The sequence below is a fragment of the Equus przewalskii genome, chromosome 4 (assembly GCF_037783145.1).
Source record: "Equus przewalskii isolate Varuska chromosome 4, EquPr2, whole genome shotgun sequence".
Taxonomy (NCBI): Eukaryota; Metazoa; Chordata; class Mammalia; order Perissodactyla; family Equidae; genus Equus; species Equus przewalskii.
The window spans coordinates 26,545,537-26,573,337 of NC_091834.1; the positions used below are offsets into that span (position 1 = coordinate 26,545,537).

The window sequence follows — 27,801 nt, forward strand, 5'->3', positions numbered from 1 at the left end:
ATCCCAGAAGATTCAACCACATAGGTTCCATATAGAACTGCTGCGAAAATCTCTGCTAGCATGCTGAGACAGGAAGCTGTGCGGGTGAATGTGAGCATCTGGGGTAGAAAGCATGATGGACTTTGTATGTCTGCTCTAGCATTTGGACATTCTTTTATTTTCTCCTTTCACATATCCTATTCCTTCTGCCTACAACACTTCTCTTCTTCACTTGGTTGTCCCACTTAAGATTATTTCCTTATAAAAGGTTCTCATCATCTTCCCTGATTAGGTCAAATCACCCCATTATAAGCTCTCCTAAGCGTAGAAATATCTTATTTTATAGATTCATACTTATTTGTATGATATATGGATAGACTCTTCCACTGGATTAGAGGCCCACCTAGTCAAAGCAAATAGACACCTCACTATTGCATCCTCGGTACTTGGCATGTAATAGGTATGCTATAAATATTTACTGAATGAATGCATGGAGAATAAGAAAATTAGAAGGTAGTGCATAATGTTGATCAATAATCAAGCTATAGACTTATAAATGTAGGAATTGTATTTTAGCTCTACAATATGTTCTTAAACTTGTACATTCATAAATATAAATATTTTGTCCAAATAGACACTTTTATTAAAATTGTCAAATGAAAATGTACATAGAACACATAGCATAGAGTCTGGCACACAGCAGATGTTAAATCAACTGCAACTCTGTAAATTTAAAAATTATTTTGGTAAAAACATTAATATACTCAATACTGAAATCAGAAAGAGTTCCTAGATTAATGGGAAAGATTCAGATAAATAATATCAGCCCTAGTGAACTTTAAACAAAATTTAAATGCAACTTTTAATACGTGTCCCTCAAACATTAACTAAACAAACATTATTTAGTGTTTGAAACAGTCTGAGATAACCATGAACAGTAAATTTCAATGCTTCCAAAGAACCTCCCTATTATATATCATGGTCAAGTATACACATCAAATTAAAAGACACTTTAGAGCCAAAAACAATCGTTAATTTCTCAAATGAAGTAACTTAAACTCTTGGTTTTATAAAGGCAGCATCTATTTTTGTTCTGATGTCCTCTGTTGAATAAGAAATCATTCCACAAAATATTTGTAAGAAAGGGGGCTTTGCTGCTTATCAGATTAACCCGGGATACAAACAATGAAATGTTGGCATTGCCTTGATGAATACCATAAGTCAAAGTAGCATCAAGTTCCTAGAAAGCAACCTAGTCTAGGAACGGCACCTGTGATACACCTTTATGAAGCACCAAGCCTCCCTTTGAAAAAGTTGGTGGATTCAAGTAATTTTACCCTAGAAGCATTAAGAACTAAAGACAGCCATCCCTGGTGGTCTAGTGGTTAACATTTGGTGCTCTCACCGCCATGGCCTGGGTTCATTTCCTGGTCCTGGAACCACATCACCTGTCTGTCAGTTGTCATACTGTTGCAGCGGCTCATACAGAGAACTAAACTAACAACTAGGATACACAACCATGCACTGAAGCTGTAAAAAAACAACAGAATTAAAGACAGAAGAAACCCAGAAGTGGTATTCTTCCACTTGGAACTGCAGAGAAAGAGAAGAGCCCCGTTTAATCTTTGTCTGACCAGTCAGCATGCCTTTAATTTCCAGCCCTTCAACTCATCCATGCATTTTAAACTCCCATAAAGGCAGACTTGCTTTAGGGCACATTGTTCACTATTTAGTCGTAAAACATTCTTTGATGGGCAAAATGGACATAATTTTAATAATTCCTCGGTTTTTGAAAAATTTCTCCATATCTAAATTATTCTTTAGAACATGTTATAATGATCTGACCTCCCTCTTTTTTGCATGTAAAAAAAATACTAAAAAATTGTGAGCTCAAGCTGTGTAGATGACCAAGAAAAACAAGAACTCTGTTTTAGAACACGGGTGTTTTTTTAAATTACAAAATATGAGTGAACTTCTTTATATAATTTAATTATAATAAAATTTATATTATATAAAATAATTAATTTAAATGAATTATCTAAATTAAGTAAACAACACAATTTTGCTTATCAGGCAGTACAATCACAAATTATGGTATCAGAAGCTATCCACATTTAGGACACCAGATGGCGATGCAGGAAAATGAGAGGAAAGTGAACAGAGGCTGTGATCTTTAAAATCTTGGTTAAGTTTTATTCCTATTAATACTTTTTATTTATTTTTTCTATTTCTTATAGGAAATCTGGAAACTATAGAATATTATAAAAAGCCAAAATGGTTATTCTAAAACACAGAGAAAATAGCTGATAACATTTATCCTTACACATATCTATATATTCCCAGTTAAGAATGATTTCAAAGTTCTTTATCTATTGCCAAATTACTTTCCAGAAACTTGGTGCCAATCTACATTATATGTGTAACAGTCTTACTTCACTCTCATAAACACAACATTTTTATTTGCTAAATTGTAAGCAAAAAGAATATTTCGATATTTTAATTACTTGGAATTTGTTAATGGTTAATGAAGTGAAACTTTTTCTCATATTAATTTTCATATAATCATGTGAAATGTAAGTCCTATTTTTCCAGTTTGTTGCTTACTTTCTGATTTTAACTTTTGAACCTATTCTTTATGATTTCTCAAAATAATTTTAATGTTAGAAAACCATCCATCAATACAGTCTCTGATGATTTTGTTTGCTTATGTTACAATTTGTTATTAGCCATGGTGAAATTTCTTTCCTCTCATAGCATGAGGTGACAATTAGAATAAGCTGTTTTTTCAAATAACCAATTTTACCTTTTGTTGAATAATTATTGGTCCATGATTCATTCTTTTTTTTTTTGTTTGAAAGATTGGCACCTGAGCTAACAACTGTTGCCAATCTTCCGTTTTTGTTTTTTTTTCTGCTTTTTCTCCCCAAGTCTCCCGAGTATATAGTTGTATATTTTAGTTGTGGGTCCTTCTAGTTGTGGCATGTGGGATGCCGCCTCAATGTGACCTGATGAGCGGTGCCATGTCCGCACCCAGGATCCGAACCAGCGAAACCCTGGGCTGCTCAGCGGAGTGCGAGGACTTAACCACTTGGCCACGTGGCTGGCCCATTCTTTACAATAAATTAAGATTTGAGATGTATTTCCAGAATTTTTTACTCTTTTACTTTTCCTTTGTTTCACCAACTTCTTGCTTTTTAATGTTAATAATAAAAATATTAGCTAACACGTATTGAGAATTACAACTGGGCCACGCTAAGCACTTTCAATATATTAATTCATTTAACCTTCATCAAGCTTCTGGTTTTAGTTTTAATACGGTTTCCATTCTACACTTGAGGAAGTGAGTTTTAGAGTGTTAAGCAAAGTGCCTACAGTCACACAGCAAACAAGACTCCGAGCTTTACTTGAAACTCAAACTCCTGACACACTCCTCCAGTGTCAAATCACTTTTGATTTATACCAGAAGGGTAAGCTGCCAATACCCTGACGTGCTACTTTTTTCATGATTGTCTTCTTACTGAACCTTGGAACTATTCTTTTTGTCAAATTAAAATTGCATTCACCAATGAATCTGAGAAAAACTGACATCTTCACTTAAGTCGGCTTTTCATTCCAGGAAGAATTAGTGATTAATTCCATATCACTGGATCTCCATTTCAAGTCTTCTACATAGATCTCATATATTCTTTTCTCTTTTTAAAATGCAGGTCCTAAATATACTATTAAAAGTACTGCTAGGTAATTCACAATTTTGACTAATGTTGTGAATATGACTTTAATTTCTGTTATTAATCCCTGTCCAGGGAAAACCAGAAGTTGTGGTCACCCTCCCACAGTTAGAGACACCATGGTGCTCTGGGACTTTTAAACACTCCTGTTCTCAAATTGATGTTGCTGTCCCCCAACACCGGCTGCTGGTTTGCGGTTTCCTTGCTCTACTGTATTAAAAAGATTTATTTTTGATAAAGAATTTTCCATTTTTTCATTCAATTTAGGAAAACCAAGTCTAGTTCAGTCTTTACCTCTAATAAGCATCAGTGGCCACAACTGATTCAAAGATCTCCTTTGAACTTGAGGTTCCAACTTTCTGAAATAAAAGACTTTACTAGATCTCTTGGAAAGCCCCTCAAACTCTAAAATCCTATCATTTAGAGCTGATAGTTTTAACTATCAGAAAAAAAATTACATAAATAAGTAGGAATAATAAATTCTGCATATGTCAAAAGAAAATGGCACCAATAAAATAGTGAAAATATTGACAAAACTATTGACACAAAATTTATGTTTGCCTATAATTATAAACCATCGCCAATCAAAAATTTTGATAAATGTTTTCACTATTAAACAAATATTCCATTTAAGTTGAATCTCAACATATTCAAAATTCAGTCTGTTGACCTTTGTTGAAATGTTGAATGAATAAGTCCCAAGGATATTTTTTCTTTTTTGAAGAAGATTGGCCTGGAGCTAACATCTGTTGCCAATCTTCCTCTTTTTTCTTGAAGAAGATTGTCACCGAGCTAACATCTGTGCCAGTCTTCCTCTAATTTATGTGGGATGCTGCCACACTGTTGATGAGCGGTGTTATGTCCATGCCCAGGATCCAAACCTTTGAACCGTGGTCTGCTAAAGTGGAATGCACAAACTTAACCACCATGCCATCAAGCTGGCCCCTTCCCCCAAGTAGCATTTTTAATATATTCTATTTGTGTTTTGATACAGAAAACTTTTAAACCTCTCTAATTATAAGCATCTAGAAGAATTTCAAGCAAGTGAGAGTATGCTATTCTTTTGCTTCAAAAGTAGTTTGTATTTAGCTTCTTTGCTTATCTCTACTTGATATCTGTAATTTCTCAACCATCTTTTAATTAACCACTGTGCAATCCTGATTCCATGGCATTCACTCAACTAGAAACATGTGTACCTTTCTGTCCATAATTCTTGACATATAATAATCATATCAGTATTATTTCTACTACAAATATTTTTTCATAGCTTGCGGAAATCTGAATGCTAACTCTCAAATATGAAACTTTAATAAAATGACCAAATGATCACATATTTTTCAATCTCTTCCTCTTTATCAACACTGTGATGCAGAGCTGAGCAATATGTTCAATGTTTTCATGGCATCTGAAGCTAATTACTTGGGACATCTTTCCTAGTTGAAAAAAGTGCAGTTGTGGTGATGGCTGGATTTGCTTAAAGAACACAAGAGAATGATTTACTTATCTAATGTATTTGCAGACTAGAAGTACTGCAGGACTGACACTATGAGTGAGGATGACTCTGGTCATTCAAAATATTATCACTGATTGAAATTTCTTATAAAATTCTCATATCTATGTAGCACTTTTTTTCCCAGCACTGTTATAATAAACAAAAAAAGCAGAGTCAATTCAAGAAGGACCATTATGTGCCTTTAAAAGTTCTATATTCAGTAACATTTGAGCAAAACAGACAGTGTCCCTACACTCAAAGAAGCATCCTACTCTCAGGGAGAAGGAAGTACAGAGATACAGAAAATGAACAAAGAACAAACACGTATATAAAATATCAGGTGGAGAGAAATGCTATAAAGAAAAATGAAGTGAGGTAAGTGATAGAGAAGAACTAACATGATAGAATAAACAAAACTGGAAGCTATTAGAGATACAGGAGTCAAGGAGGGCCTCTGCTAAGGAAGCATTTGAGCCAAGTGGGGGATCAGCATGAACCTCTCTAGGCAAGGAAGCATCAAGACTCAAGGGAAACAGAAGTGATTTCTAATCTGTGCTGATATATAAGACATGCACCTAACAGAACGGATATAACTGCTTTTTAAACAAGGTTGTTAACATCACCAATAAATTCTTTTAAACATGAAATGGCATCTGGGATTAATAGTAACAGTTAATGAAAGTTATTAACTAGAGTTGAAGGAATTATAGTCCACCTAACTCAGCTCCACTGAGATTATATATATGAAAAACTTAACAGCATGATTATGGTATAAATTAATGAAAAAATTTGAACAAAGAAGATACCCATCAATAGAGCATAGGGTTAAGCAGAAGAGATTCCATGAGGAGTAAAAAAAAAATTTGGAATATATTTTAAAGAGTGCAATAAACACCCTTTGAATAAAACATTAGGTGAATTAATTGTGAGGAAAAGCAAATGCCAATATCTGTATCTGAAATTTATAAGAGACCTTAACATGCTAATTGTCATTTTATGACAAAGTCCCTTACAATGGAACATACGACAAAAAGATTTTCATGTCTTAGCACGTTTTCAAGCTCTAACACAGACATCTAAATTCTCAAAATGCTTTTATTTTCAGTCCCTTAGGAATTTGCTAAAATAGGATTTTGCTATTCAAAAATTAAAGTTAAAGTCTACGCATTCTACTAATATATTCCTTAGTATGGAATCAATGTATATTTTAACTTCTTTTGAATTTAAACTTGCTAAGTAATTAGGAACAAATATGTTAATTTAACTTAAATAACTGTGAACAACTCTATAAGGCCATAGCTCAGGTCAGCCCAAGTCACTCTCTTTACCCATCTCAAAATGTAATGACTAAATGTACTTTGAAAAATTTTACCCAATCAGTACTGACATACATCTGTGCTTATTGGGCATGGAGTCTTTTCCTAGTCCTTCAAGCCTCAGCAAATAAGTCAATAATTTTTATATTTTTAAAAATAATAGCTCAGTTCAAAAGAAAAGCATTTTCTCTGCCTCATCTTAAGAATTACTTTGTTATTTCTAAAATTGCAAATGCAACTAATTTCTAAGTACCAAAAACTACCTTTAGTGCATCCTTTAATTAATGGAAAACATATTTATTATGCTTGTCAACACCTTCTTATAAACTTTCCTTATACTCACAAAGCAATTAAGTTATTCTCTGGCAATCTCTTTTTTAAAAAATCAAACAATCTTGGGGCCAGCCCCGTGGCCGAGTGGTTGAGTTCGTGCTTTGTTTCGGTGGCCCAGGGTTTCGCTGGTTCAAATTCTGGGCACAGACATGGCACTGCTCATCAGGCCCTGCTGGGGCGGTGTCCCACATGCCACAGCTAGAAGGACCCACAACTAGAAATGCACAACTATGTACTGGGAGGCTTTGGGGAAGGAAAAATAAAAAAATAAAATCTTAAAAAAAAAAAATCAAATAATCTTGAACTTGCCCTGCTATTATAATCCCTAAATTTGTCCTTTACTTCAGAATCTTTCTTTATAGCCTGCCATTTCATTTTGTGTCTTTTAAATGAAAATAATTTTAAAAAGCACCCATCTTTACCTTAAAAAACAAGTATATAAAAGAGATAGAACTTTGGTTTGTTTAATGAGCTTAATTCTACTCCTTCATCTGTTTTTTTAAAACCCCCCCTCCAAAAAGCAAATAGTTAGAAAATAAAAAAATATGCATAAACACATAGGATTACTAATTCTATGAATTATCAATATTTTAAAATCTAAGTCAATAATAAACAAGATTAGTTATAACAAGCCTCAGACAGATGCCTATTGGACTTTGCTAAATGTACCTCTCTAGTATGATAATTTCCTGTTCCACAATGACATGAAACCCACCTGTTGTACATACAATTAACAGTAATATGATCAAAACATGGCACTGGAATCGCTTGGAGAACTGCTAAATGCGGGTCCTGGCTCCTTAGGCCTGGGGTTGAGCTTGAGAGTCTACGTTTCTGACCAGCCACCGGGCGATCTTCACACTGCTTGGCCACAGGCTCCACTCTAAGCAGCAAGGGTATAAACTACAATATTCTTGTTTGTTGACATAAATGAGATATGAATCAACATGAAGTTTTCCTGAAATCTAGATGGATAACTATTTTATAAGACATGAAATGAAATTACTTTCCTGTAATTCATTTTTCACAAAATCATATTGGCATGCCAAATATTTTTTCTTTTACTTGAACTCTGGCAAAAAGATGGCTTGTTTTGTAAGAGTGGAGAAGTAACTTTTAAATTTAAATTGTGCAACAACTTACAATGTGCTCATTATCATATGCAGAGTAGGAAGGTTCCTAAGCTAAGAAAACTATGTCCTTGTCTAGGAACAGTTGAGGCATATTTTTAGAAGGACAACTCAAATTTAAAGCTCACAGGAAAAGGAACAATCCAAATCATATCTTTCTTGCACGTACAGGCAATTCCATATTTAAACAAACCCCTAAACTGACATTAGTTGGTGTTAAACTGTCAAGTCAAGAACTAGCAAGTGTGTGAGATTTTACCCTACTTTCAAGCTAAGCAGTTAGCCTCCTACAGTTTCATAGATACTGGGAGAATAATACAAGCCCTCTGGGTCAGAGCCAAAGGCGCTTTAGTACTCACAGCAATAGCAGTAACCAGAGTGACAGCTTTGTTTGCACCCAAACCCCAATTCCCACAGGAGGACTGGAGGAGGGCCAGAGGTCATCTGTACTGGCAGTAGGTGTGTTTCAGGCAAGGAATCCCAAGATGAGGAAACCGCTGATCTTATAAAGGCTGTGCTAGCAGCCAGTTCATCCTCCCCTCCAGAGAGAGGCAGTATCTTAATCAGTCTGCAACATAAATTTCTTCTGGGAAAGGAGACATCTCCACTGTTACTATCCTGGAATGTACATAAATCTGAGCAAATTGTTAATGCCTAGACTTGAAGAAATGTGACAGATTCATGAAGAACTGTCTTACAACAGTTAGTAGAAAAATGTTGCAAGATGATGACGATAACAATAACAACAATAATAACCATAATAATGATTAAAATATATAAGCATTTTACATGTGTCTTTTCATTTGGTGCTCAACAACATTTTGGCAAGTTATATATTATTCTAGCCATTTCAAAGAGGGGGAACAGACTCCTAAGCCTGAAGTAACTTATACAAGGTCATATCACTAGTAGTTTCAAAGGTTGTTCATTATTCCTACCTATGCAAGTCCATCTAAGAGGCAGGATTGTCTGAGAAGAGTGGAAAGTAGGTCACTTAACCAGACACAAGCCTTACTAACGTTGTAGCAAATCATGCCAACATGCTCATCCCTTCCCAGCCTCCTACCTGCTGTGTTCCTCACTCCTCATTTTCCACTTACGTTTAGAGATTGTCACTTATAGAACTGTTGTTTACTGACTACAATATGGGTAGAGGGTAGAGCTTATTTAAAAAAAAAAAATTCTCTCCTACAACTAACAGCAAATATATCATAAGGAATTATATATTTTTTTATTCCTTTCTGATGAGTAGTCAAAGACGGCATTTTATAACCACCACAAATTAGAAAAGCTTCCTGGAAAAAAATCGATTCAAAGATCCTTAATGTAATCATAATATTTGCATTTAATTCTTAAGTGAAGAGATATGTGATTTTATTGAAACATATGACCATCTTCTTCAGATATCAATTTTCACATATTGTCCATAATCAGCATACATTTTCCTTTCATCCTCCACTGGCTACCAATATTTTACTCCTAAAATGTCACACTCCTTCACTTTCATAAACAAATTCTACTCACTGTGTCAATATTTGGAATTTTGCCTATAAATCAGAACACGCAGTGATTGAATTGCTGCTCCTATCATCTGCCACTTACTTCTATGACAGCATATAACTGGATTAGTGGGAAAACAGCTACATTATGCTTGCATTTAAGCTTTGCCTAACAGCAGGCTTCTTTTCCGCAACAAAGAATTGCCCTGGAGATAACAGAAACAGTAGGGAATGATGCGGCAGTAGTTCTGACATCTTATACATGATTTAAGCATAAAAATTACTGTTCTTTAAAAAAAAAAAAAGCTTAAAAACATAAACCTAAAAATGAGAGGCTGCTTGAGTTTTCTGTCTGGTGGTTCTAGGCAACTTTGGGAATGTGTTCATATAGGTTGCATCATAACCCTTTGGATGACTCATATGATCCGAGATATGAGGATAAAGAGAAATGCATGAGGGCTTTGTGGTAAAATTACTGTCAAAGTTAAATACAGAATCACTACCGGGTTTCCTCTGTGCCTTATTACTATGCCTCCCTGAAGTGACAAAAGCTAAAAATTACATTGTTTCTTTTCTCGATTTACAAATAGTTTCAAGGAGAAAATAGGAAAAAAAACTACATGCACATGTGTCTGCATACACCCGCCCTGCACCAGGACATTATAAATATATTTTGAAGGGTTTCTTTTTCTTAGAACTTTCATATCATTAAATTGTTAAATTTGTATTTAATGAAAAGGCCTATCTGTTAAAGATATAAATATAATTTTACTTTTCTCTTACCAAAATATTACATAAGAATTAATTCTCTTTAAATATATCAATTTTAGGCATTTTATACCCCCCCAAAAGAATGGTAACTAATCAAACTGAAGATTTCTTTTAAATTATGAAGTTAATGTGGTTGACATAAAATATCATATAAATGTAAATAAGCGTATATGAGCTTTGATAGGAACAAAAGATTCATGATAAAAGAAGTAAATAAATATATAAAAATAAGATATACTACCTAGGCAAAATCAATAATCCAGATATAGTGTTTGAGCGTTATTTGCAATCATAAGAATTAATCAAAATCATTTATGTTTTTTCTAGCCTAAATACAGAAAATTTTCTGAAAGAATTTTTCTACTCAAATGTAAATAAGATGCTTCTTTAAAAATTAATAATAAATTTAGATTTAAAAAGAAGCATTTCTCTTTGCTGTCATAACCTAATCATATTTTTATCTGAGAATTTCTAAGAATTCTAATATTTCAGGATTTTACTTAAATATATCAGATTTCACAATAAAATTAATAACCTTATTTTATATTTTTCTCCAGGATTCAACCACATAACTTTGGATTAAATCTAGACTCATAAACAAAGATGGCTGTGCTCTAATCCTGTCTTCTTCCTTACAAGAGTTCCTAGAATTCTCTCTTTCTTTGTCTGTAAAATTAAGGATAGTAATATTATCTACCTCACAAGGTTGTTGTGAAGACTAAATGAGTTACCATGAAAAACACATAGAACAGTTCCTGTCACATGAGCAGTGTTAAAAAAAAAAAACTCTAATAATTCCCTATAACTTGTGATTAAACTGAGGATTAATAAACAGATAAGATACACAATGAACACGTCTACTTTTGATTTTGTTTGTATTGATTTTCTGAAGGGCAAATCTATGTCTGGAATAATATGATCACTTACAATCATTTAGCGACTTTTCAATCGTGAAAATGTACCAATGATTTTTCAGAAATAATAAAATTAAACAAAAGTATACAGTTAATAACAAATTCAGAATACAGTTGACAAAAATATCTCAATGTGGTAAATAAGGACTATAAACAACTAAAGTAAAGTAAATTGAAGTGACTAACCTAAACTAAACAAACCAATATACCAGGAGCTGACTTACTCCTGAGAGTAAAGTAGGAAATCACTATGACTTCATCTTGCAAATATCTTCCTGCAGTATTTCTCTTACAATTTGTATGAGCTGTGCATCTTTCAGTATCACTCTCTTCCCTATTTCTGAATATGTAACTGAGATATTTTTATAATTTTTAAATTGAGATATTCAGATACATTACTTTCAGATCGACTGCACTCCCAGTTCTTTCTACAAGCAACAGATTCTATTTGCCCATATGTGTTTACCTCACATACTCAAGCTACACCAAGTGAGGATGCCCAAGTAAGGATTTACAAAGAGCTGTCAGTCCACCAATAAAATCTGTATTAACATGGTTCATAGAAATCACAAGGATATACCTTGCAATTGTGTTTCTTAAGAAGTTAGTTAACAATTTTCTTTAAAGAAATATACATTTAACAACCATAATATTTTTAGGAGAAGTAACAATCTTTAAAACTTGTTAGGCATTAAGAATCCCAATGTCAATCCCATCTAAATTCCTTATTTTAAGATTTTATTCTTTTTCTTTTTCTCCCCAAAGCCCCCCAGTACATAGTTGTATATTCTTTGTTGTAGATCCTTCTAGTCGTGGCATGTGGGACGCTGCCTCAGCATGGTTTGATGAGCAGTGCCATGTCTGCACCCAGGATTCGAACCAAGGAAACACTGGGCTGCCTGCAGCGGAGCGTGCGAACTTAACCACTCGGGCATGGGGACAGCCCCTAAATTCCTTATTTTAATTAGGAAAGAATCACTAGTTGCTGGCTAAATGTTGAAAGCATAAAATTAATTCAAAGGCATTTCTATTGTTTAGTCAGAAATTCTTTTAAAACATATTTATTAGTAGCAGTTTTCAGTTTCTAACTGAGGCAAATGCTGTTGGTGCCCCATCCATTTTTCCATGAATGCTAGCTCAAATTTAACTGCCCGAGATTTCTAGGAGTGCTCTGCCTGTGCATATGGTGGCCTGGGAACACCAGGGAATAAACATTGCTTGGGAGCAATCATTAACTTTAAATACTCCAGCACACTTTCCCCTTGGAAAGGATAATTCTGATTCATGTAGTCTACACTGGTTCTCAGAATTGCCCCAAAAGATTAAGCTCTACTCACTCAGAGTGGTAATTTGTTTGATAATTCACTGTTTATTACTTCTCTTCTCTTTTTTGTTTTACTTGTCACATTTCTCTAAGTCTTTCCTAGAATTACTTTCTAAATAAACCATTTGTATTTGAATTCTCATCTCAGGGACTATTTTTGAGGAAACTCAATCTAAGCTGAACCATCAGTGACCTTAGGAAGCAGATCCTCAGGAGAGGATTCTAGAATTAAATCATTCACCAGCCATGTGGCAACAAAGACCCCACTGGTAACTGGCTGTATATCAGTAATAACTGGAGTCAAGAAAACCCCTCTGAGGCTGTAGCATCACAATTACTAAGATTTTCATCTGTGGTGATTGGAACACAATATAAATTGAAGGGGAGGCACCTAGCATTTGAGAAATATGGTGACAATAGTAATAATAAGGGCTTGGACTTAGCTGGTTGTTGTTAAACTCATTGAAGAAAATGACAACTTCAGGTCAGCCAGCAATCAACTAAGGGCAAAGTACGAAAGCCAGAAGACTTCTGTGGCAGCTAATAAAGAGATTCTCACCTCTTACTGTAAAAAGGTCAACATGTGCTAGAAATAGGTGCAGAATTAGATTTTCAGAGTCACATAATTATAAAGGAGGCTGCATTGATAGCCTTTGGCAGGTTTCTATACACAAGTCAGGGCACTGATAGGCAAAGAATAAGATCTCAGAAGTAGAATGAGGACATCTGCGGGGATACAGTTAACACTGAACTTCTAGATTGCCCTATACCCTCTGCATATGCAGAAGTAACCTCTTCCCCTTAGAGGGTGGCAGTTTCTCCATTCTTAAAGACCATAAAAGATGACACTTGCTCTCTTCAAGATCTAATCCCATCTCCCCTCATGACTCAAGGCAACAAAAAGGTCAGCACTCAACATGGCCCACCTGGAAAAGTAGACTCTGCTCCAGGAAAACAAAAAAGAGGATATTTAACAAAATAGATACAAGATCTGCCCAATATGAACCAGCAGATACTGAGAGAACATGCCACGGAATGAATGTTGAGAGTTCTTAGGGTAAAATATACCTGGTCATCAACTTGGTGTGGAGGAACAAGTAGCCTGAGATAAGAAAACACATGTACTCCTGTGCAGCGGCAAATGGCTTGGCTGGTTGGCCAACAACCTTGAAGGAGCAAGATTGGAAGACCTCTCCCAGACAAAGAGTTCTGGTGAATAAGTATGAGGATGGACATATGGAAATTAAGCATGAAATGTGCACATCTCTTTGTCTCACATCAGTGACCACTAGAGAGCATTCATCACAGAGGAGGTACAGAAAAAATGGGTGGATAAGATGATTTGTCCATTGGAGGTCATCCAGCCTTTGCATGTGACAACTGTAGTGCGTACAAAATGGGCCCATAAATGCAGCAGCAGGGTAGCAGAGAAGGACAGAATATACACGGGTCTAAAAGCATGTGCTCTTCCTCACCAAGTATAGATACAGCTACTGCCACTGGTGAATGACCAACTCATTGGAAATTGTCCAATGCTGAGTCTTCAACATAGTATCACCTTTCAAAAAGACAACCAACAATTTAATATCAAATAGATTATACTTGATTTTATCCCTTTGGAGGCGGATGGAGTAAATTTTGTTTTTCTTGTTATTGATACATACTCCAGTTATGAGTTCTCCTTCCTTGTTTGTAGTGCCTCATCCATTATCACCACTAATCCTCCCAGTTCACTTACTGCCTGATTTATCATCATGGGACATAATTATGGAATCCTGCATAACGTGTTCTCAAACCAAGCAACCTATTGTATGGTAAAGGAGATCCAATAATGAACAAATGACTGCAGGATTCACTGGGTCTACCATACACTGCATCACTTGGAAGCTGCCAGGCTGATAAAACATTTGGACAGTCTCCTACATGCGCAACTAAGGCTCCAGCTTGAATATGATAATCTTTGAGTTGGAATGTTGTCCTTCAAGAGGCAATATGTACTATGAACCACGGTCCCAGAACCCATTGATGTTCTGGGACCAGCTTATATCTGCTCATAAAAAACAATGCTCAGGGAAACCCCTAAGAATCCACAGAAAAACTATTAGAAATAATCAACAACTACAGCAAAGTAGCAGGGTATAAAATTAACGTGCATAAATCAGTAGCATTTCTATACACTAACAATGAACTAACAGAAAAAGAACTCAAGAACTCAATCCCATTCACAATCGCAACGAAAAGAATAAAATACCTTGGGATAAACTTAACCAAGGAAGTGAAGAATCTATACAATGAAAACTACAAGACTTTCTTGAAAGAAATTGACGATGACATAAAGAGATGGAAAGACATTCCTTGCACATGGATTGGAAGAATAAACATAGTTAAAATGTCCATACTACCTAAAACAATATACAGATTCAATGCTATCCCAATCAGAATCCCAAGATCATTCTTCACAGAAATTGAACAAACAATCCTAAAACTCATATGGGGCAACAAAAGACCGCGAATTGCTAAAGCAATCCTGAGCAAGAAAAACAAAGCCGGCGGAATCACAATCCCCGATTTCAAAACATACTACAAAGCTACAGTGATCAAAACAGCATGGTACTGGTACAAAAACAGGTCCACAGATCAATGGAACAGAATTGAAAGCCCAGAGATAAAACCACACATCTAAGGACAGCTAATCTTCGACAAAGGAGCAGAGGACCTACAATGGAGAAAAGAAAGTCTCTTCAACAAATGGTGCTGGGAAAACTGGACAGCCACATGCAAAAGATTGAAAATTGACCAGTCTTTTTCACCACACACCAAAATAAACTCAAAATGGATCAAAGACCTAAAGATTAGGCCTGAGACAATAAGTCTTTTGGAAGAGAATATAGGCAGTACACTCTTTGACATCAGTTTCAAAAGAATCTTTTCAGACACTGTAACTCCTCAGTTGAGGGAAACAATAGAAAGAATAAACAAATGGGACTTCATCAGACTAAAGAGCTTCTTCAAGGCAAGGGAAAACAGGATTGAAACAAAAAAACAGCTCACTAATTGGGAAAAAATATTTACAAGCCACTTATCCGACAAAGGGTTAATCTCCATAATATACAAAGAACTCACACTGCTTAACAACAAAAAAACAAACAACCCGATCAAAAAATGGGCAGAGGACATGAACAGAGATTTCTCAAAAGAAGATATGAATATGGCCAATAGACACATGAAAAGATGTTCATCATCGCTAATCATCAGGGAAATGCAAATCAAAACTACACTAAGATATCACCTTACACCCGTTAGATTGGCAAAAACATCCAAAACCAAGAGTGACAAATGTTGGAGAGGTTGTGGAGAAAAAGGAACCCTCATACACTGTTGGTGGGAATGCAAACTGGTACAGCCACTATGGAAAACAGTATGGAGATTTCTCAAAAAGTTAAAAATAGAAATACCCTATGACCCAGCCATCCCATTACTGGGTATCTATCCTAAGAACCTGATATCAGAAATCTCAAGAGTCCGTTGCACCCCTATGTTCATCGCAGCATTATTTACAATAGCCAAGACGTGGAACCAGCCTACATGCCCAGAAACTGATGATTGGATAAAGAAGATGTGGTATATATACACAACGGAATACTACTCAGCCATAAAAAAAGACAAAATTGGCCCATTCACAACAACGTGGATGGACCTCGAGGGTATTATGTTAAGCGAAATAAGCCAGTCAGAGAAAGACGAACTCTATATGATTCCACTCATAGGTGGAAATTAGTATATTGATAAGGAGATCTGATGGGTGGTTACCAGGGAAAAGGGGGGGTGGGGGGAGGGCACAGAGGGGGAAGTGGTGTACCCACAACATGACTAACAAAAATGTACAACTGAAATCTCACAAGGTTGTAATCTATCATAACATTAATAAAAATAAAAAAAAAAAAACAATGCTCAGGGGCCAGCCCAGTCACACAGCAGTTAAGTTTACACATTCCACTTCTTGGAGGCCCGGGGTCTGCCAGTTCAGATCCTGGGTGAGGACATGGCACCGCTTGGCAAAAGCCATGCTGTGGTAGGCATCCCACATATAAAGTAGAGGAAGATGGGCATGGATGTCAGCTCAGGGCCAGTCTTCCTCAGCAAAAAGAGGACGATTGGCAGCAGATGTTAGCTTAGGGCTGACCTTCCTCAAAAGAAAAAAAAACCAACAATGGCTAAATTTTTAGGAAGTTTTAAAGCCAGTTGACCTCACATAGGTAGCTTGAAATTGGCATTCTGGAGTATTTATGTTATGAAAATTAGCAAATGCTACAAATCAGGGTTCCCCTCCCCACATTTGCTCTGCCCCAAAAGGGCAAAATGTGAGTCTGAGAACCAAGGGAAGGAAGTAGGAATGTCTTTACTCACCATAACTCAAAATGATTTGCTTGGGAAATTTGTTTATGCCCTGTCCCTGCAACTTTAGGCTCTGCTGAAATAAATGTTCTCCTTAACAAGTGGGTGTGTGTAGGTGTGGGAGTGAGGTGGTGCTTCTACAGGGGTCACGGCAAAAATTTCACTAAACCTAAATCCATAGCTACTATCTGGGTATTTTGGGCTTCTCATGCCAGTAGACTAGCATGCCAGAAAAAACACTTACTCCACTGGCAGGGCTGCAGTTGACAAGGAGATTATCATGAGGGAGAACTATGCATAGAACTCAGGGGGTGCATTCAAGCACTTCCATGCTTGGTGATATCTGTGAATGCACAATTGCAGGAACCACTGTTTGAATGGACACAGAAATCATGGATTCATAGGCCTCTGGGATAAAAGTTTGGGTCAAACCACCAAGCAAGAAACCAGCACAAGAGATGGCCAAGGCTACAGGGAAATTAGGAAGAATATTAGAGGAGAGAAAAGATTAATATAAATTACGGACTTGGTTCTAACTCTGGCAGCACACACTTCTCTGATGTACTATGTTTACTCTTTTAAAACTTGTGACCAGTTGCCCAAATTTAAGGATCAGTGCCTGGACCCAGTGGACACTGGCCAAGTTTCTAACAACCATCAGCTACAACTTTTTCTTTCAGTTCTCCCTCTTGTGACCAGAATCTGTTCTGCCCACACATGTGGAAGGCTGGTCCTTAAAACCCCAGCACCTTGGCATTTAGGCAGAATAATCTTGAAGTTCATATTCTATACAGCTTCTAGGATTCCTCAGTAGGATTAAGTTCCTTTGAATTAAATTAAGTTCCTTTAATTGGCTTCCTTCCTTCCCTTGCCTCATTTCCCCACTCCTTTAACTGGCAGTGTTCACTGGGATCATGTTTCAAATAAACTATATACACTTGAATCCATGGTGAAGATCAGGAAGAAGACAGATTAAGATATTAACCATATTTAGTATCTGCTGGTTTTACATAAATTTCATTAGATATGCCAAATCTGTACCAAATTTAATGCTTTTATGATTTTATCCTTTGCTATACCAAAGATAATATTTTGTTAGCAACCATTCCAATGTCTTTGTAATAAGCAATAGGTTTATGTACAAATCAAACTAAATGACTATCTTTTCTGATCATTTTATCTCAGAGATCAAGTGTTATATTTTACTTGTTCGCATTTTGTTGAATAAGTGGTGAGCAAACATACAGGGTCAGATTGTAAAATCAGACTGACATAAATCACAGATCTTATGCAGTATCAAATTTTACTAAATAATATTAAGGATACAGACAAACTAAAGGACTGCTAAGGGTTCACATAAAGGAGAGAAAGATCTGGACCTGGACATGGAGGGTAGTACCCCAAGTATTATAGGGTGGATTGTGTCCCCCTCAAATTCATATGCTGAAGTCTCAAACACCAATACCTCAGAATGTAATGGTATTTGAAGATAAGGCCTTCAAAAAGGTGATTAAGTTAAAATGAGACCATCAGGGTAGAGGCATGATCCAATATGACCAGTGTCCTTATAAGAAGAGGAAGAGACACCAGAGGTATGCATGAACAGAGGGATGACCATGTGAAGAGGCAGCAAGAAGGCGGCCATCTGCAAGCCAAGGAAAGAGGCCTCAGGAGAAACCAAAGCTGTCAGTACTTTGATCTTGGACTTCCAGCCTCCAGAACTGTGAGAAGATAAATTTCTGTACTTTATGATACGGAGTCTGTCATATTCTGTTACAGTAGCCCTAGAAAACTGATAGACCAGGTCATTCCTTATGGTTTTGGGGGCACCCTCTGGCCCAGATGAAAGGAGGTCTCAAAAAGAGGTTCCCAGGTTTCCTTGAATAGCGGGAGTATTTAAACCACAAAATATCTCCAATTTATCTCCCAGAGAGTTATATCACTTAAAAGACATGTTTTTAAGGAATCTTGCCTCATTCATCCTGGGTTCTATTTATGATAGTTACCCTTAGCCAGGGATATCCCGCTAAAGGCATTTTAGGAATACAGCCTCTTCCTCTTAGTAAATATCATTTATTTAATCACCTGGAGCTCAGGCTGCCGAGAGATTATACCTGGTTCCCCTGCCTGATTTTTCCCAGGGGTGCCCTTCCAGTAAAGGGAGGAAATAGATTGCAGGCCCGCTGCTTTAGCTTCTTCCTTCCAAGTGGTTTTAGAGACAGACCCATTCACCTTTGTTCAGCACAAAATGACCTCACCACAAATTCCTCTTCCCTCACCTGCATCTCTGTGAATATAACCACTTCAAATGTGAAATTGTATCCACCAGTAAATGGCCATGAAATCGTTTGCCTATATTCTATGAAGTAAAATGAGACAAGGTAACATTCATTTTGTCCTGTTTTATTTGCTTCCTAGCTTACTACTCTCTAGCTATGAGTAGGAAGGTCTAAGATGGTTCTGGGAAAATACGACTTTAAAAGAAGGACACTCAAGTATCTATTGGTTCTTGTGTTAATAAAAAAAAATGTTTTAAAAATATAATACATTAGGGATATGTGGCCAGTGTGAAATGAGCATTATAATGAATAGAAAATCGCCATTCAATTATACTGCCAAGTTGCTACTTATTAGGAGTTACAATGTTATCAATGAGTACAGAAGTTCATGTCATCTGTTTAAGCTCTCCCAGTAAAGGAGAATATGTGTAATGTTTTCCTTCATATGCATTACTTCATGGGTAAAGGCTTAGACATTCACAAAGGACCCTGGCATGGAAGTATAGGAGAATTAGTAACAAGATAAGAAAGTTCAGTAAGATAGTCTTGAAGAGATCAGAAATACCTCAGCCTGTCTGTGATAAAACACTATAAAGTATTTAACGTCAAGGGGAGATAGAAATTGCAGATTTAATTCAGAAAAATGCAGTCATCTTGTACTTACTGAAGCTACATTCACAAAATCATCATCTGAGAGAGTTTCCAACATTTCAGAGACAGATGTTCGGATCAGTTTAAGTGTCAATCCACTAACACTTCCACTCCTATAAAAAAATGAGTCCATGCAAGTTAATGACCACATATTTAAACAACATTGGACATCCTAAAAAAAGGCAACCTATGCATAGACTCTAGATCACTTATATAATGTTCAAACAACAATTTTGTCTTTACAAAATCAGTAGTATCATATTTCTGATAGAGAAATAAATTATAAGAAATCTTGTCTTTCTTTCCTTCCGGCATCAGAATGTATATATTTCTAACTACAATGATATAAATTACACATCAAATGACAATTTTAAGGAAATATGGATACTCATGACATATTCACGTATTTAGGAAATATATAACTGAATACTCGCTTTATTAGCCAAGTTAGAAGTGAGACCTACAGAGGTTAATAGTCATTGCCTAAGGGAGCCCATTGTTTGACTTGATTTAAATCAATAATAATGAAGCTTATAACAGTTGTGATAATAGAAAGATTTGTGGACAAAATACCTTGTTTTGTATCCTAAAGTAGATATTCTCAGGGGTTTAGTCTTCATTTGTCTTGTGTCTACATATTCTATGATCCTTGGCGACCTCATCTATTTGTGTGGCTCATCTCTAGGCAACTAACTCCTACTTCTACATCTCTAACTCTCGACTTCTTCCCAGTTTTACACATCATTGCTTGTTAAACAACTACTCGATGTCCAAAATGACAAATGACCCTCAGACATATTTTTCTTTTCTATCTGTGTTCTTGGTAACAACCAGGATGGAACTCAGTCAATCAATTTCCTCCTCTCTCTCAACCTTCCTATCCACTCAGACAATCTTCCTTGTTCATTTCACTTTACAATGTTCCTAAAGCAGTGGCCTCCTCTCCATCCTCTCTCCACTCTGCCTCAGGCCTTCGTTATCTGAAGACACTGAACTAGGGTAATAGCCACTCAATCCAGCTCTTAGTCTCTTCTCCTCCCCATGCTAACAGGTGAAAATTCTGGAAACACACCTTGATCCAATACTGTTAATAGGTTATAGTTACCTACTAAATAGCCAACAATCTCAATAGTCCTGCATTCAAAAAACTTTCATAAATCTTTTCTCTCTCTCTCCTTCCTCTACCTCCTCGATATAGTTCCCCCAGATGTTCTCATCTTTGCCACTTTGCTTCTGTCAATTCTTCCACCTGAAATTCCACTCTCTTTCCTCTCCCCTCCCCATGCCTGCCTGGTTAAATCTTAGCTCTAAGGATTCAATTCTAACTTTATCTCCTTAATGAAGTCTTTCCTGACACTTTAAATCAAACTGCCATCTCCTTCCTATGGACTCCTTTAGTGCTGTGTCACACTTTATATCTATAACCTCCTACAATTATTTTAGTTATTTGTGAATATGGATAATATATTTGAATTATCTTTGAGATCAGGGACCACCTCTTAATCATATTTATCTCTATTCTATATTATTACATGGTATCTAGGAGACCCTCAACACATTTCTGTTAAAATAATTTTTAAAAATGGTATTTCAACTTCATAAACACTTTCCAAAGATATTAATAAGAGAAATTGCTTCTGAATATTATCATATATCCAATAGGATTATAACATATTGCACAACATTTAGATCTGTACTTAAGAAGAATATCAAGGATTAGCAAGTGATATAAATTCCACAACAATTTAATTAAGACAAGATGCAATTTAAATGCATTTTAACAAATGAAATGAGAATTAACATTTAAGTTACATTTGTCAAATTCATTCATCTTCTCTTTCTCAGGCTCGGTTCTAAAGTTTCGAACTTACTTACTTCAGGGCATAATGGGGATGTTTTTAAATGCTGACACTAGCTGTGATATGGATTTAGTTGCCTACAAAACTTTGGATTCTGTTTCTTCCAATGTGGCAAAGAACATATGAAGATATACTTTTTTCTCTTGGGGAAAATAATCTAAGCATTTTATTTCTCATGTTTTTAATTCCTTGGTATTGTTCTTAAAAACTAAATTCCATAGCAGGATACATTATTTTCTGTGTTCTAGAATTTCTTCTTCAATCTTATTAAAAGATTATAAACACACACACACACACACACACACATCCCTTCACTTGAAGCAATGTAACAAATAAAATGACCAATATAAAAACTCTTGGAATTCTTTCTAATATATTAGCATTTCCCTTGAAAAAGTCCCATTGTTGACAATATATTTAATATTTATCTATTTTGTGGCCAAATCTCTAAAAGTTATTTGAATCATTAATGATCAAGTGCCAATGAAATGATTCTACATTATTTTTTTGGTAGCAGGAACTGCTTAGTTTTAGCAACCATGTACTTTAATATTGTTTAAAATATAAAGCAAAAAATTGGAAGCTAATGAATAATTTTTCAAAAAGCTCAGACCTTAAAACTATGCCATAATTTTCAATTCTATACAAATTCTTCTTAATTTCAATAAAATAACTTTTGTTTGTTTTGTGACTGTCTTAAATACAGCTTCTTTGTGTGGATAAAAAAGTCATCATAATTATTTTTTGTCTTTTTTTCCAACCTATTTCTCAGTTCCAACATATTACTGTTATCTACAAATCCTCCCTATGTTCTCAGTATATAAAGAAATATGTAATATTTAACTACTCACACATCAACAAGAATTAGCATATCTTTAGGAGATGCAGCTCCTTGGATGTACCTGAAACAAATACAATATGAATATTTTTTCTCTTGAAAAATATCAAACATTGATATTTGTTGAATTACTATCTACTGATCTCTGAGATAAGGTATTTTCCAAGCAAGGCCCTACTTCTATTCTATTTCATAAGACAATGCTCTTTCATTCACAATTCTGTAATGTCAATTTTAAAAAGCTATATTTTACATGATAGTAGAGATGTCAGAGGCATAATATTTAAAGTATATTTTACAGATATTTATAATAAAAGATAAAGAGATGTGTTTTAAGACTAGGAGCAAAAGAAATTAACTTCTGGAAGGACAAGTTCCTGAAAAAAAAAAGAAAATTATCCTAAACTCCAATTTGTTGACCACAGGTTCTAAAACTAACTCTTAGGAATAATAATAAGGACAAATAATAATAAGATTATGTTATATTTTTGAAAGCAAAAAATAAACATAAAAACATATAAGTGGTCTATGAATATGAAAAAACAACATCAAAAGAAAAGAAATAGTGGGCTGGCCTTCATGGTCCAGTGGTTAAGTTTGGCATGCTCCACTTCTGCAGCCCGGGTTTGGTTCCCGGGTGTGGACCTACACCATTCATCTGTCAGTGGCCATGCTGTGGCAGTGGCTCACATACAAAAAGAGGAAGATTGGCAACAGCTGTTAGCTCAGGGTGGATCTTCCTCAGCAACAAAAAGAAAGAAAGAAAGAAATGCAAAGGGACAAAGAAGTAATTAAAAATAGAATATATAATATTATTACTAAGAGTTTCAAGTGGTGACTCTCAAACTTTATAGCATCTGAGAATAACCTGGAGAGGCAGTTTAAAATGCTGACTTCCACACTTAACTGCAGCCCTACAGATTCAGATTCTCTGCATATTAAAGAGACTCTAGGGGAGTTCTACTTAGATAGTTTAGTGATGGAAGAGAGATAAATTTAATTGCAGGTGAACGATCCCAAAATTCATGTTGCCTGGCACAGACCGATGGGGAACAGGAGGCCTGTATTCCCTAACAGGAAGAGCTGCACCTGAACTCAACTTTCTATTTATCTCTGAGGCCTCTTTGCCCATGACTCTAAATCTAACTTCTCAGAAGCCTGCCAGATAATTTGCCAATTCATTTTCCCACAATATCCGACACAGTTAGTATCTACACAGGACTATGTGTTCATGAAGCAGAGTTTATAACTTGCACCAAAGTTTGTTTCTGTATAAGAAGGTAAAGGGGCAGGATTGCCGGGCTATTCCAATGGAAGGCAAATCTAGTTCATGTGTAGTATCTTAACACCGGTCCAGGCATGTCTCTCAACGGGAAGATGAGATGATAGGATATTGTGTGCCTCTTCTGGTTGGCACCTAGCTTGTAAGTTTCCCCCAAAACAATCAGTTCCTGAATCTAAACCCTGTGATGTCATACATAGTCTTTGCCTCCACTGAACAACCCATGACTCCATGCCACCTCCTTTGCAGAAATATTAACAAGAATAATATGTGGATTAACATTAACTAATTAAAAAAATATATATCCACACATTAAATACATTTTTTAAAAACTCAAATATTTTAAAAACTCAAATATCAAAAAAATTATTTTTACTCAAATAATGAAATTATTTTTACTCAAATAAAATACACTAGTTTAATAGTTGTTTCCCAGAGAGTACAATTATGAGTTATCTGGTATTTTTCCAGGAGAATGAGTGGCTTTAGTAGTGAGGCATAAATAAACCTTCTTTTTGGAAAAATGAAACGTAAGCTATATCATTATAACTAGGGGCAGCTCTGACCTTGGGGACTGTTCTCATTAGTTCACTGCCAGAGGCAAATTATCTTCTACTCTATCTAGACACTTTGTCAGAACTCTACTCCAAGCAAACTGGGAGCCTTTCCATAGAAATTCCCACCAGCTAAAAGAGATTCAGAGATGACATTGAATATAAAACTTAAAGTAGTCCATTTGAAATGCATCTGATAAATCATTTCAACAATATTAATTATTGTTGCCTACTTGAACTCATCATCTTCATTTACCTTCAACTGTATTTATTTATTAAAAGAAAAAAATCCACCAGAGATCTTTAAAAAATTATACTATATTCATCCTAATAATGGATAGATTTTTTCCAATATTTTTACACAAAAGGTAACTGCTTCTTCCATTTAATCTTTTCATGACTACCTAAAAATTCTTACCATGGTCTTCTGCGTACATCATAAAGGTCAATCTTGTTTGGGGTTCTACTGTTATCAACCCATGGAGAAGCTAAAAAAAAAAAAAAATAGAGAGAACCTAAATTAAATTGAAAATAGAGAAGTTAAATCAAAATATTAGATATGATCTACAAAAATATTTTAAAACTCACAAAATACCACTGACACATTGCACTTCTCATTCTTCATTGACAGAGCAATGTCAAATGGGGAATATAATTTTTATGCCCTTAACTTTTTTCTTTTTAAAAATGGAATAAAACATTGCAGTACAAAAGAAAGTTAACATAGTCAGTTTTCCTTTTCACCATATTTCATGAAGAAGTTGTAGACATAGGGATTTTGTGGGTGCCAACTTATATGTTTTATCAGGTGTCCAGAGGATACACATTTTCTTTTCTTTCTACTAACAGAAAAATCTACCATAAAAGAAAGTTTATTTGTCACTAACGGAAATTGTACTTTTAGTTATTTGATCCTTATATTTTCATTCAATGCCATACTATCTTGTTCTATAAAAAGACTATTATTTTTCTTAGATTGTTATCATAAAATAGCATAATTTTTTAACCTTATCATTCACATATTTGATAATGGCCAGTCCATTTGAAATTATACTTAAAAGCTTAAAGTATAATTAAAATAACTCTGCAAAAACTTTTCTCCTTAAATTTATTTGAATCATCTGAAGTAATTCAAGCACAAATTCAAGAATTTTCTGTTAGTTTCAGAGACTTTATCATGTTGCAGTAATCAGAAAAAAAACTTTAGTCTAACTGTATTGATTTTTAAAAGCAATCAATTTACACTTATTCTAATTAAATCTATACTTACTTTAATTAAAATGTTTTACACACACACATCCTAGATCCAAGGAGATCAATAACCGCTGATAAGTTGGATGGTAATTTTCTGCTGAAGAAGTTCTCTCTTTGAACACATTTGTACATATGACTCGGGAAAATTCTTAATAAAAATCCATATGACTTATGCCCTCCAATCTATTTTGCCCTTTTCTGTATTAAGAAATTATGGAAATTATGGAGAACTTTACAGAGAATCAGGTTTATCAGCCAACTAAGATAATTTGGCCAATTGAGATATATCAAAAAATATTTCCTTGACTGTGAAATTTCTTTCCTATTAGTGGCTATATTATACAATGATTTATTCTTTTAAATGACTAATCACATTTATATGAAACAGTAAGTTTAAATATGGCACTCCCCCAACAACCATTTACCGACATAGTCAATGCAACTGAAATGGTAGATTTACTTTAATCCTTTCAGTTTGAATTTGCAGAAACTTAGAGGTACTGAGATAAAATATTACTTTTGTGGGTGTGTGTGGTAGCACTGGAATTAAGCAATAAGCATGCTGGTAGAAACGACAGTTCTCTTTCAATTAGTCCTCTACAATATCTGACTCCCCAAGCTGGGGTATTAGTAATAACTAAACATTTAAATAAATGATATCTTACTTTCACTACAATGTTGTGCTGGTTACACATCTATTGTCTCAGCTCCAAATTCACCCTTTTAACTTGCTCTCTGAAAATGGATCTGGGCCCTTTAAATATTTTTCTTTGACCAACAAGCACAATTTTAAGCTTTGTCAGCAGATGGTAAAAGAAAGACGTTGCATGTGTAAAGGGTTTTTGCTTCCTGCTTCTGGTTTGTTTGCTCAAGGTCTCTTGCAGCAGGTGCAGCTTTACTGGTGTCGGCTCCTGCAGTGCATGCGTATTTTCCAGAGCTCAGCTCCTGTGGTGTGGGTAACTTCTCCAGCCCAAGGCTTCTGTAGTGCTCTCAGGTTTTCCAGCACCTAATGGCAGCAGAACTCCCTGAGTATTTTTTGTGGTGGAGTGCCTCCACTGAGGCACTTGGGATCCTAGAGGGTGAACTTCCAGTAAATCCTTCCAGTGTTACACTACAGTAACTTCTGTCATTCATCTGGGCCATAACTATGTCCTCTGTAAGATCTGATCTCAGCCCAGGGGCACTGGGGATTGAGGTTGCTTTCTTGGACTCTCTATCTCAGCTCTAGGGGTAGTTATTATTATATACTAGGTTATATAATATTATATCTGGTATTCCTATATTTTTCAGAGTTCTCTGTACTTTTATCCAATCCCTCATTATTCCAATACTTGTTATAGTTAATAATTCTTTATTAAAAAACAAACTTTCCCAGTTCAAAATATTGCGTTTTCTCTCTCCAGAGTGGACTCAGACTGATATAAACATGTGAGTGAGAAGAGAGATTAGTCACCACTGCCAGTACAATAGCTGCTACTACGAGTTGAGAGTAGTCAACCAATAAATCTGATAAATGGTTTAATAAAATGAACTTGAAAGTCACATTTAAATTAGATTTCTGAATTCTCTGTAGATCACACTCATCTAGGATTCCTGTTTTCACTATAATTGCTAATCAAAATTAACTGTGATATGTATTACTCTGATCCATAAAATTGCTCTTTTTTTAGAGGAAGAAAAAAAGGTTATAATTTACAATATGAGCCAGACCATTAAATTTTAGTATAGTTTATAATCTTAGATGGTTTATATTTAAAAGTATTAATAATCTTCTCTTAGAAGCCTTCTGAGATATTTACTATTAGGAAATATGCCTTGATTATACTAAATTAAGATGTTTATATTCCGGCAAAATTAAACAATGTGCTTTCTTCTGTGATATTGCTAATTTAATTATTAAACAAATTATTTGTTGTAAAATCCCATTGTGGCATTTAAGTGGTAAATTATTTATAGGCTGAGAATTATGGAAGGTCAAATACTAAAAAGGATAATAATCATACCCTGCAATTCCCTGAAATAATCAGTTTCATAATGATGCATAATGAAGCTACGTGTTTTGAGAGGAAATCAGGGCTTCTAAATTTCCTGTAAAAAGTGAAATGTTGCTCATTGTAGATGTCCTTTTCACTTTCCAATAAGATTTTGGGATGACAGGAGAAAGGAATGGAAATACAGTCCACAATGTGGGCGTCTCATTTTT

The 27,801-nt window shown here is 35.2% G+C and overlaps 1 protein-coding gene across 19 annotated transcripts in view; it reads right to left on the reverse strand.

Moving 5' to 3' along the window:
- The window catches only part of CACNA2D1 (calcium voltage-gated channel auxiliary subunit alpha2delta 1), a 515,258-nt gene that overhangs the window by 97,228 nt on the left and 390,229 nt on the right, over positions 1 to 27,801 (reverse strand). For 15 of the 19 annotated variants that reach the window (XM_070617290.1, XM_070617294.1, XM_070617291.1 and 12 more), the window contains exons 8-10: positions 24,763 to 24,832; positions 22,522 to 22,572; positions 19,825 to 19,924 (exon numbers count right to left, since the gene is read on the reverse strand). In XM_070617290.1, coding sequence (XP_070473391.1) covers positions 19,825 to 19,924; positions 22,522 to 22,572; positions 24,763 to 24,832 — 221 coding nt within the window. The remainder of the gene's footprint in view (positions 1 to 19,824; positions 19,925 to 22,521; positions 22,573 to 24,762; positions 24,833 to 27,801) is intronic. The other 4 variants (XM_070617299.1, XM_070617297.1, XM_070617295.1 and 1 more) reach the window with 1 other exon arrangement.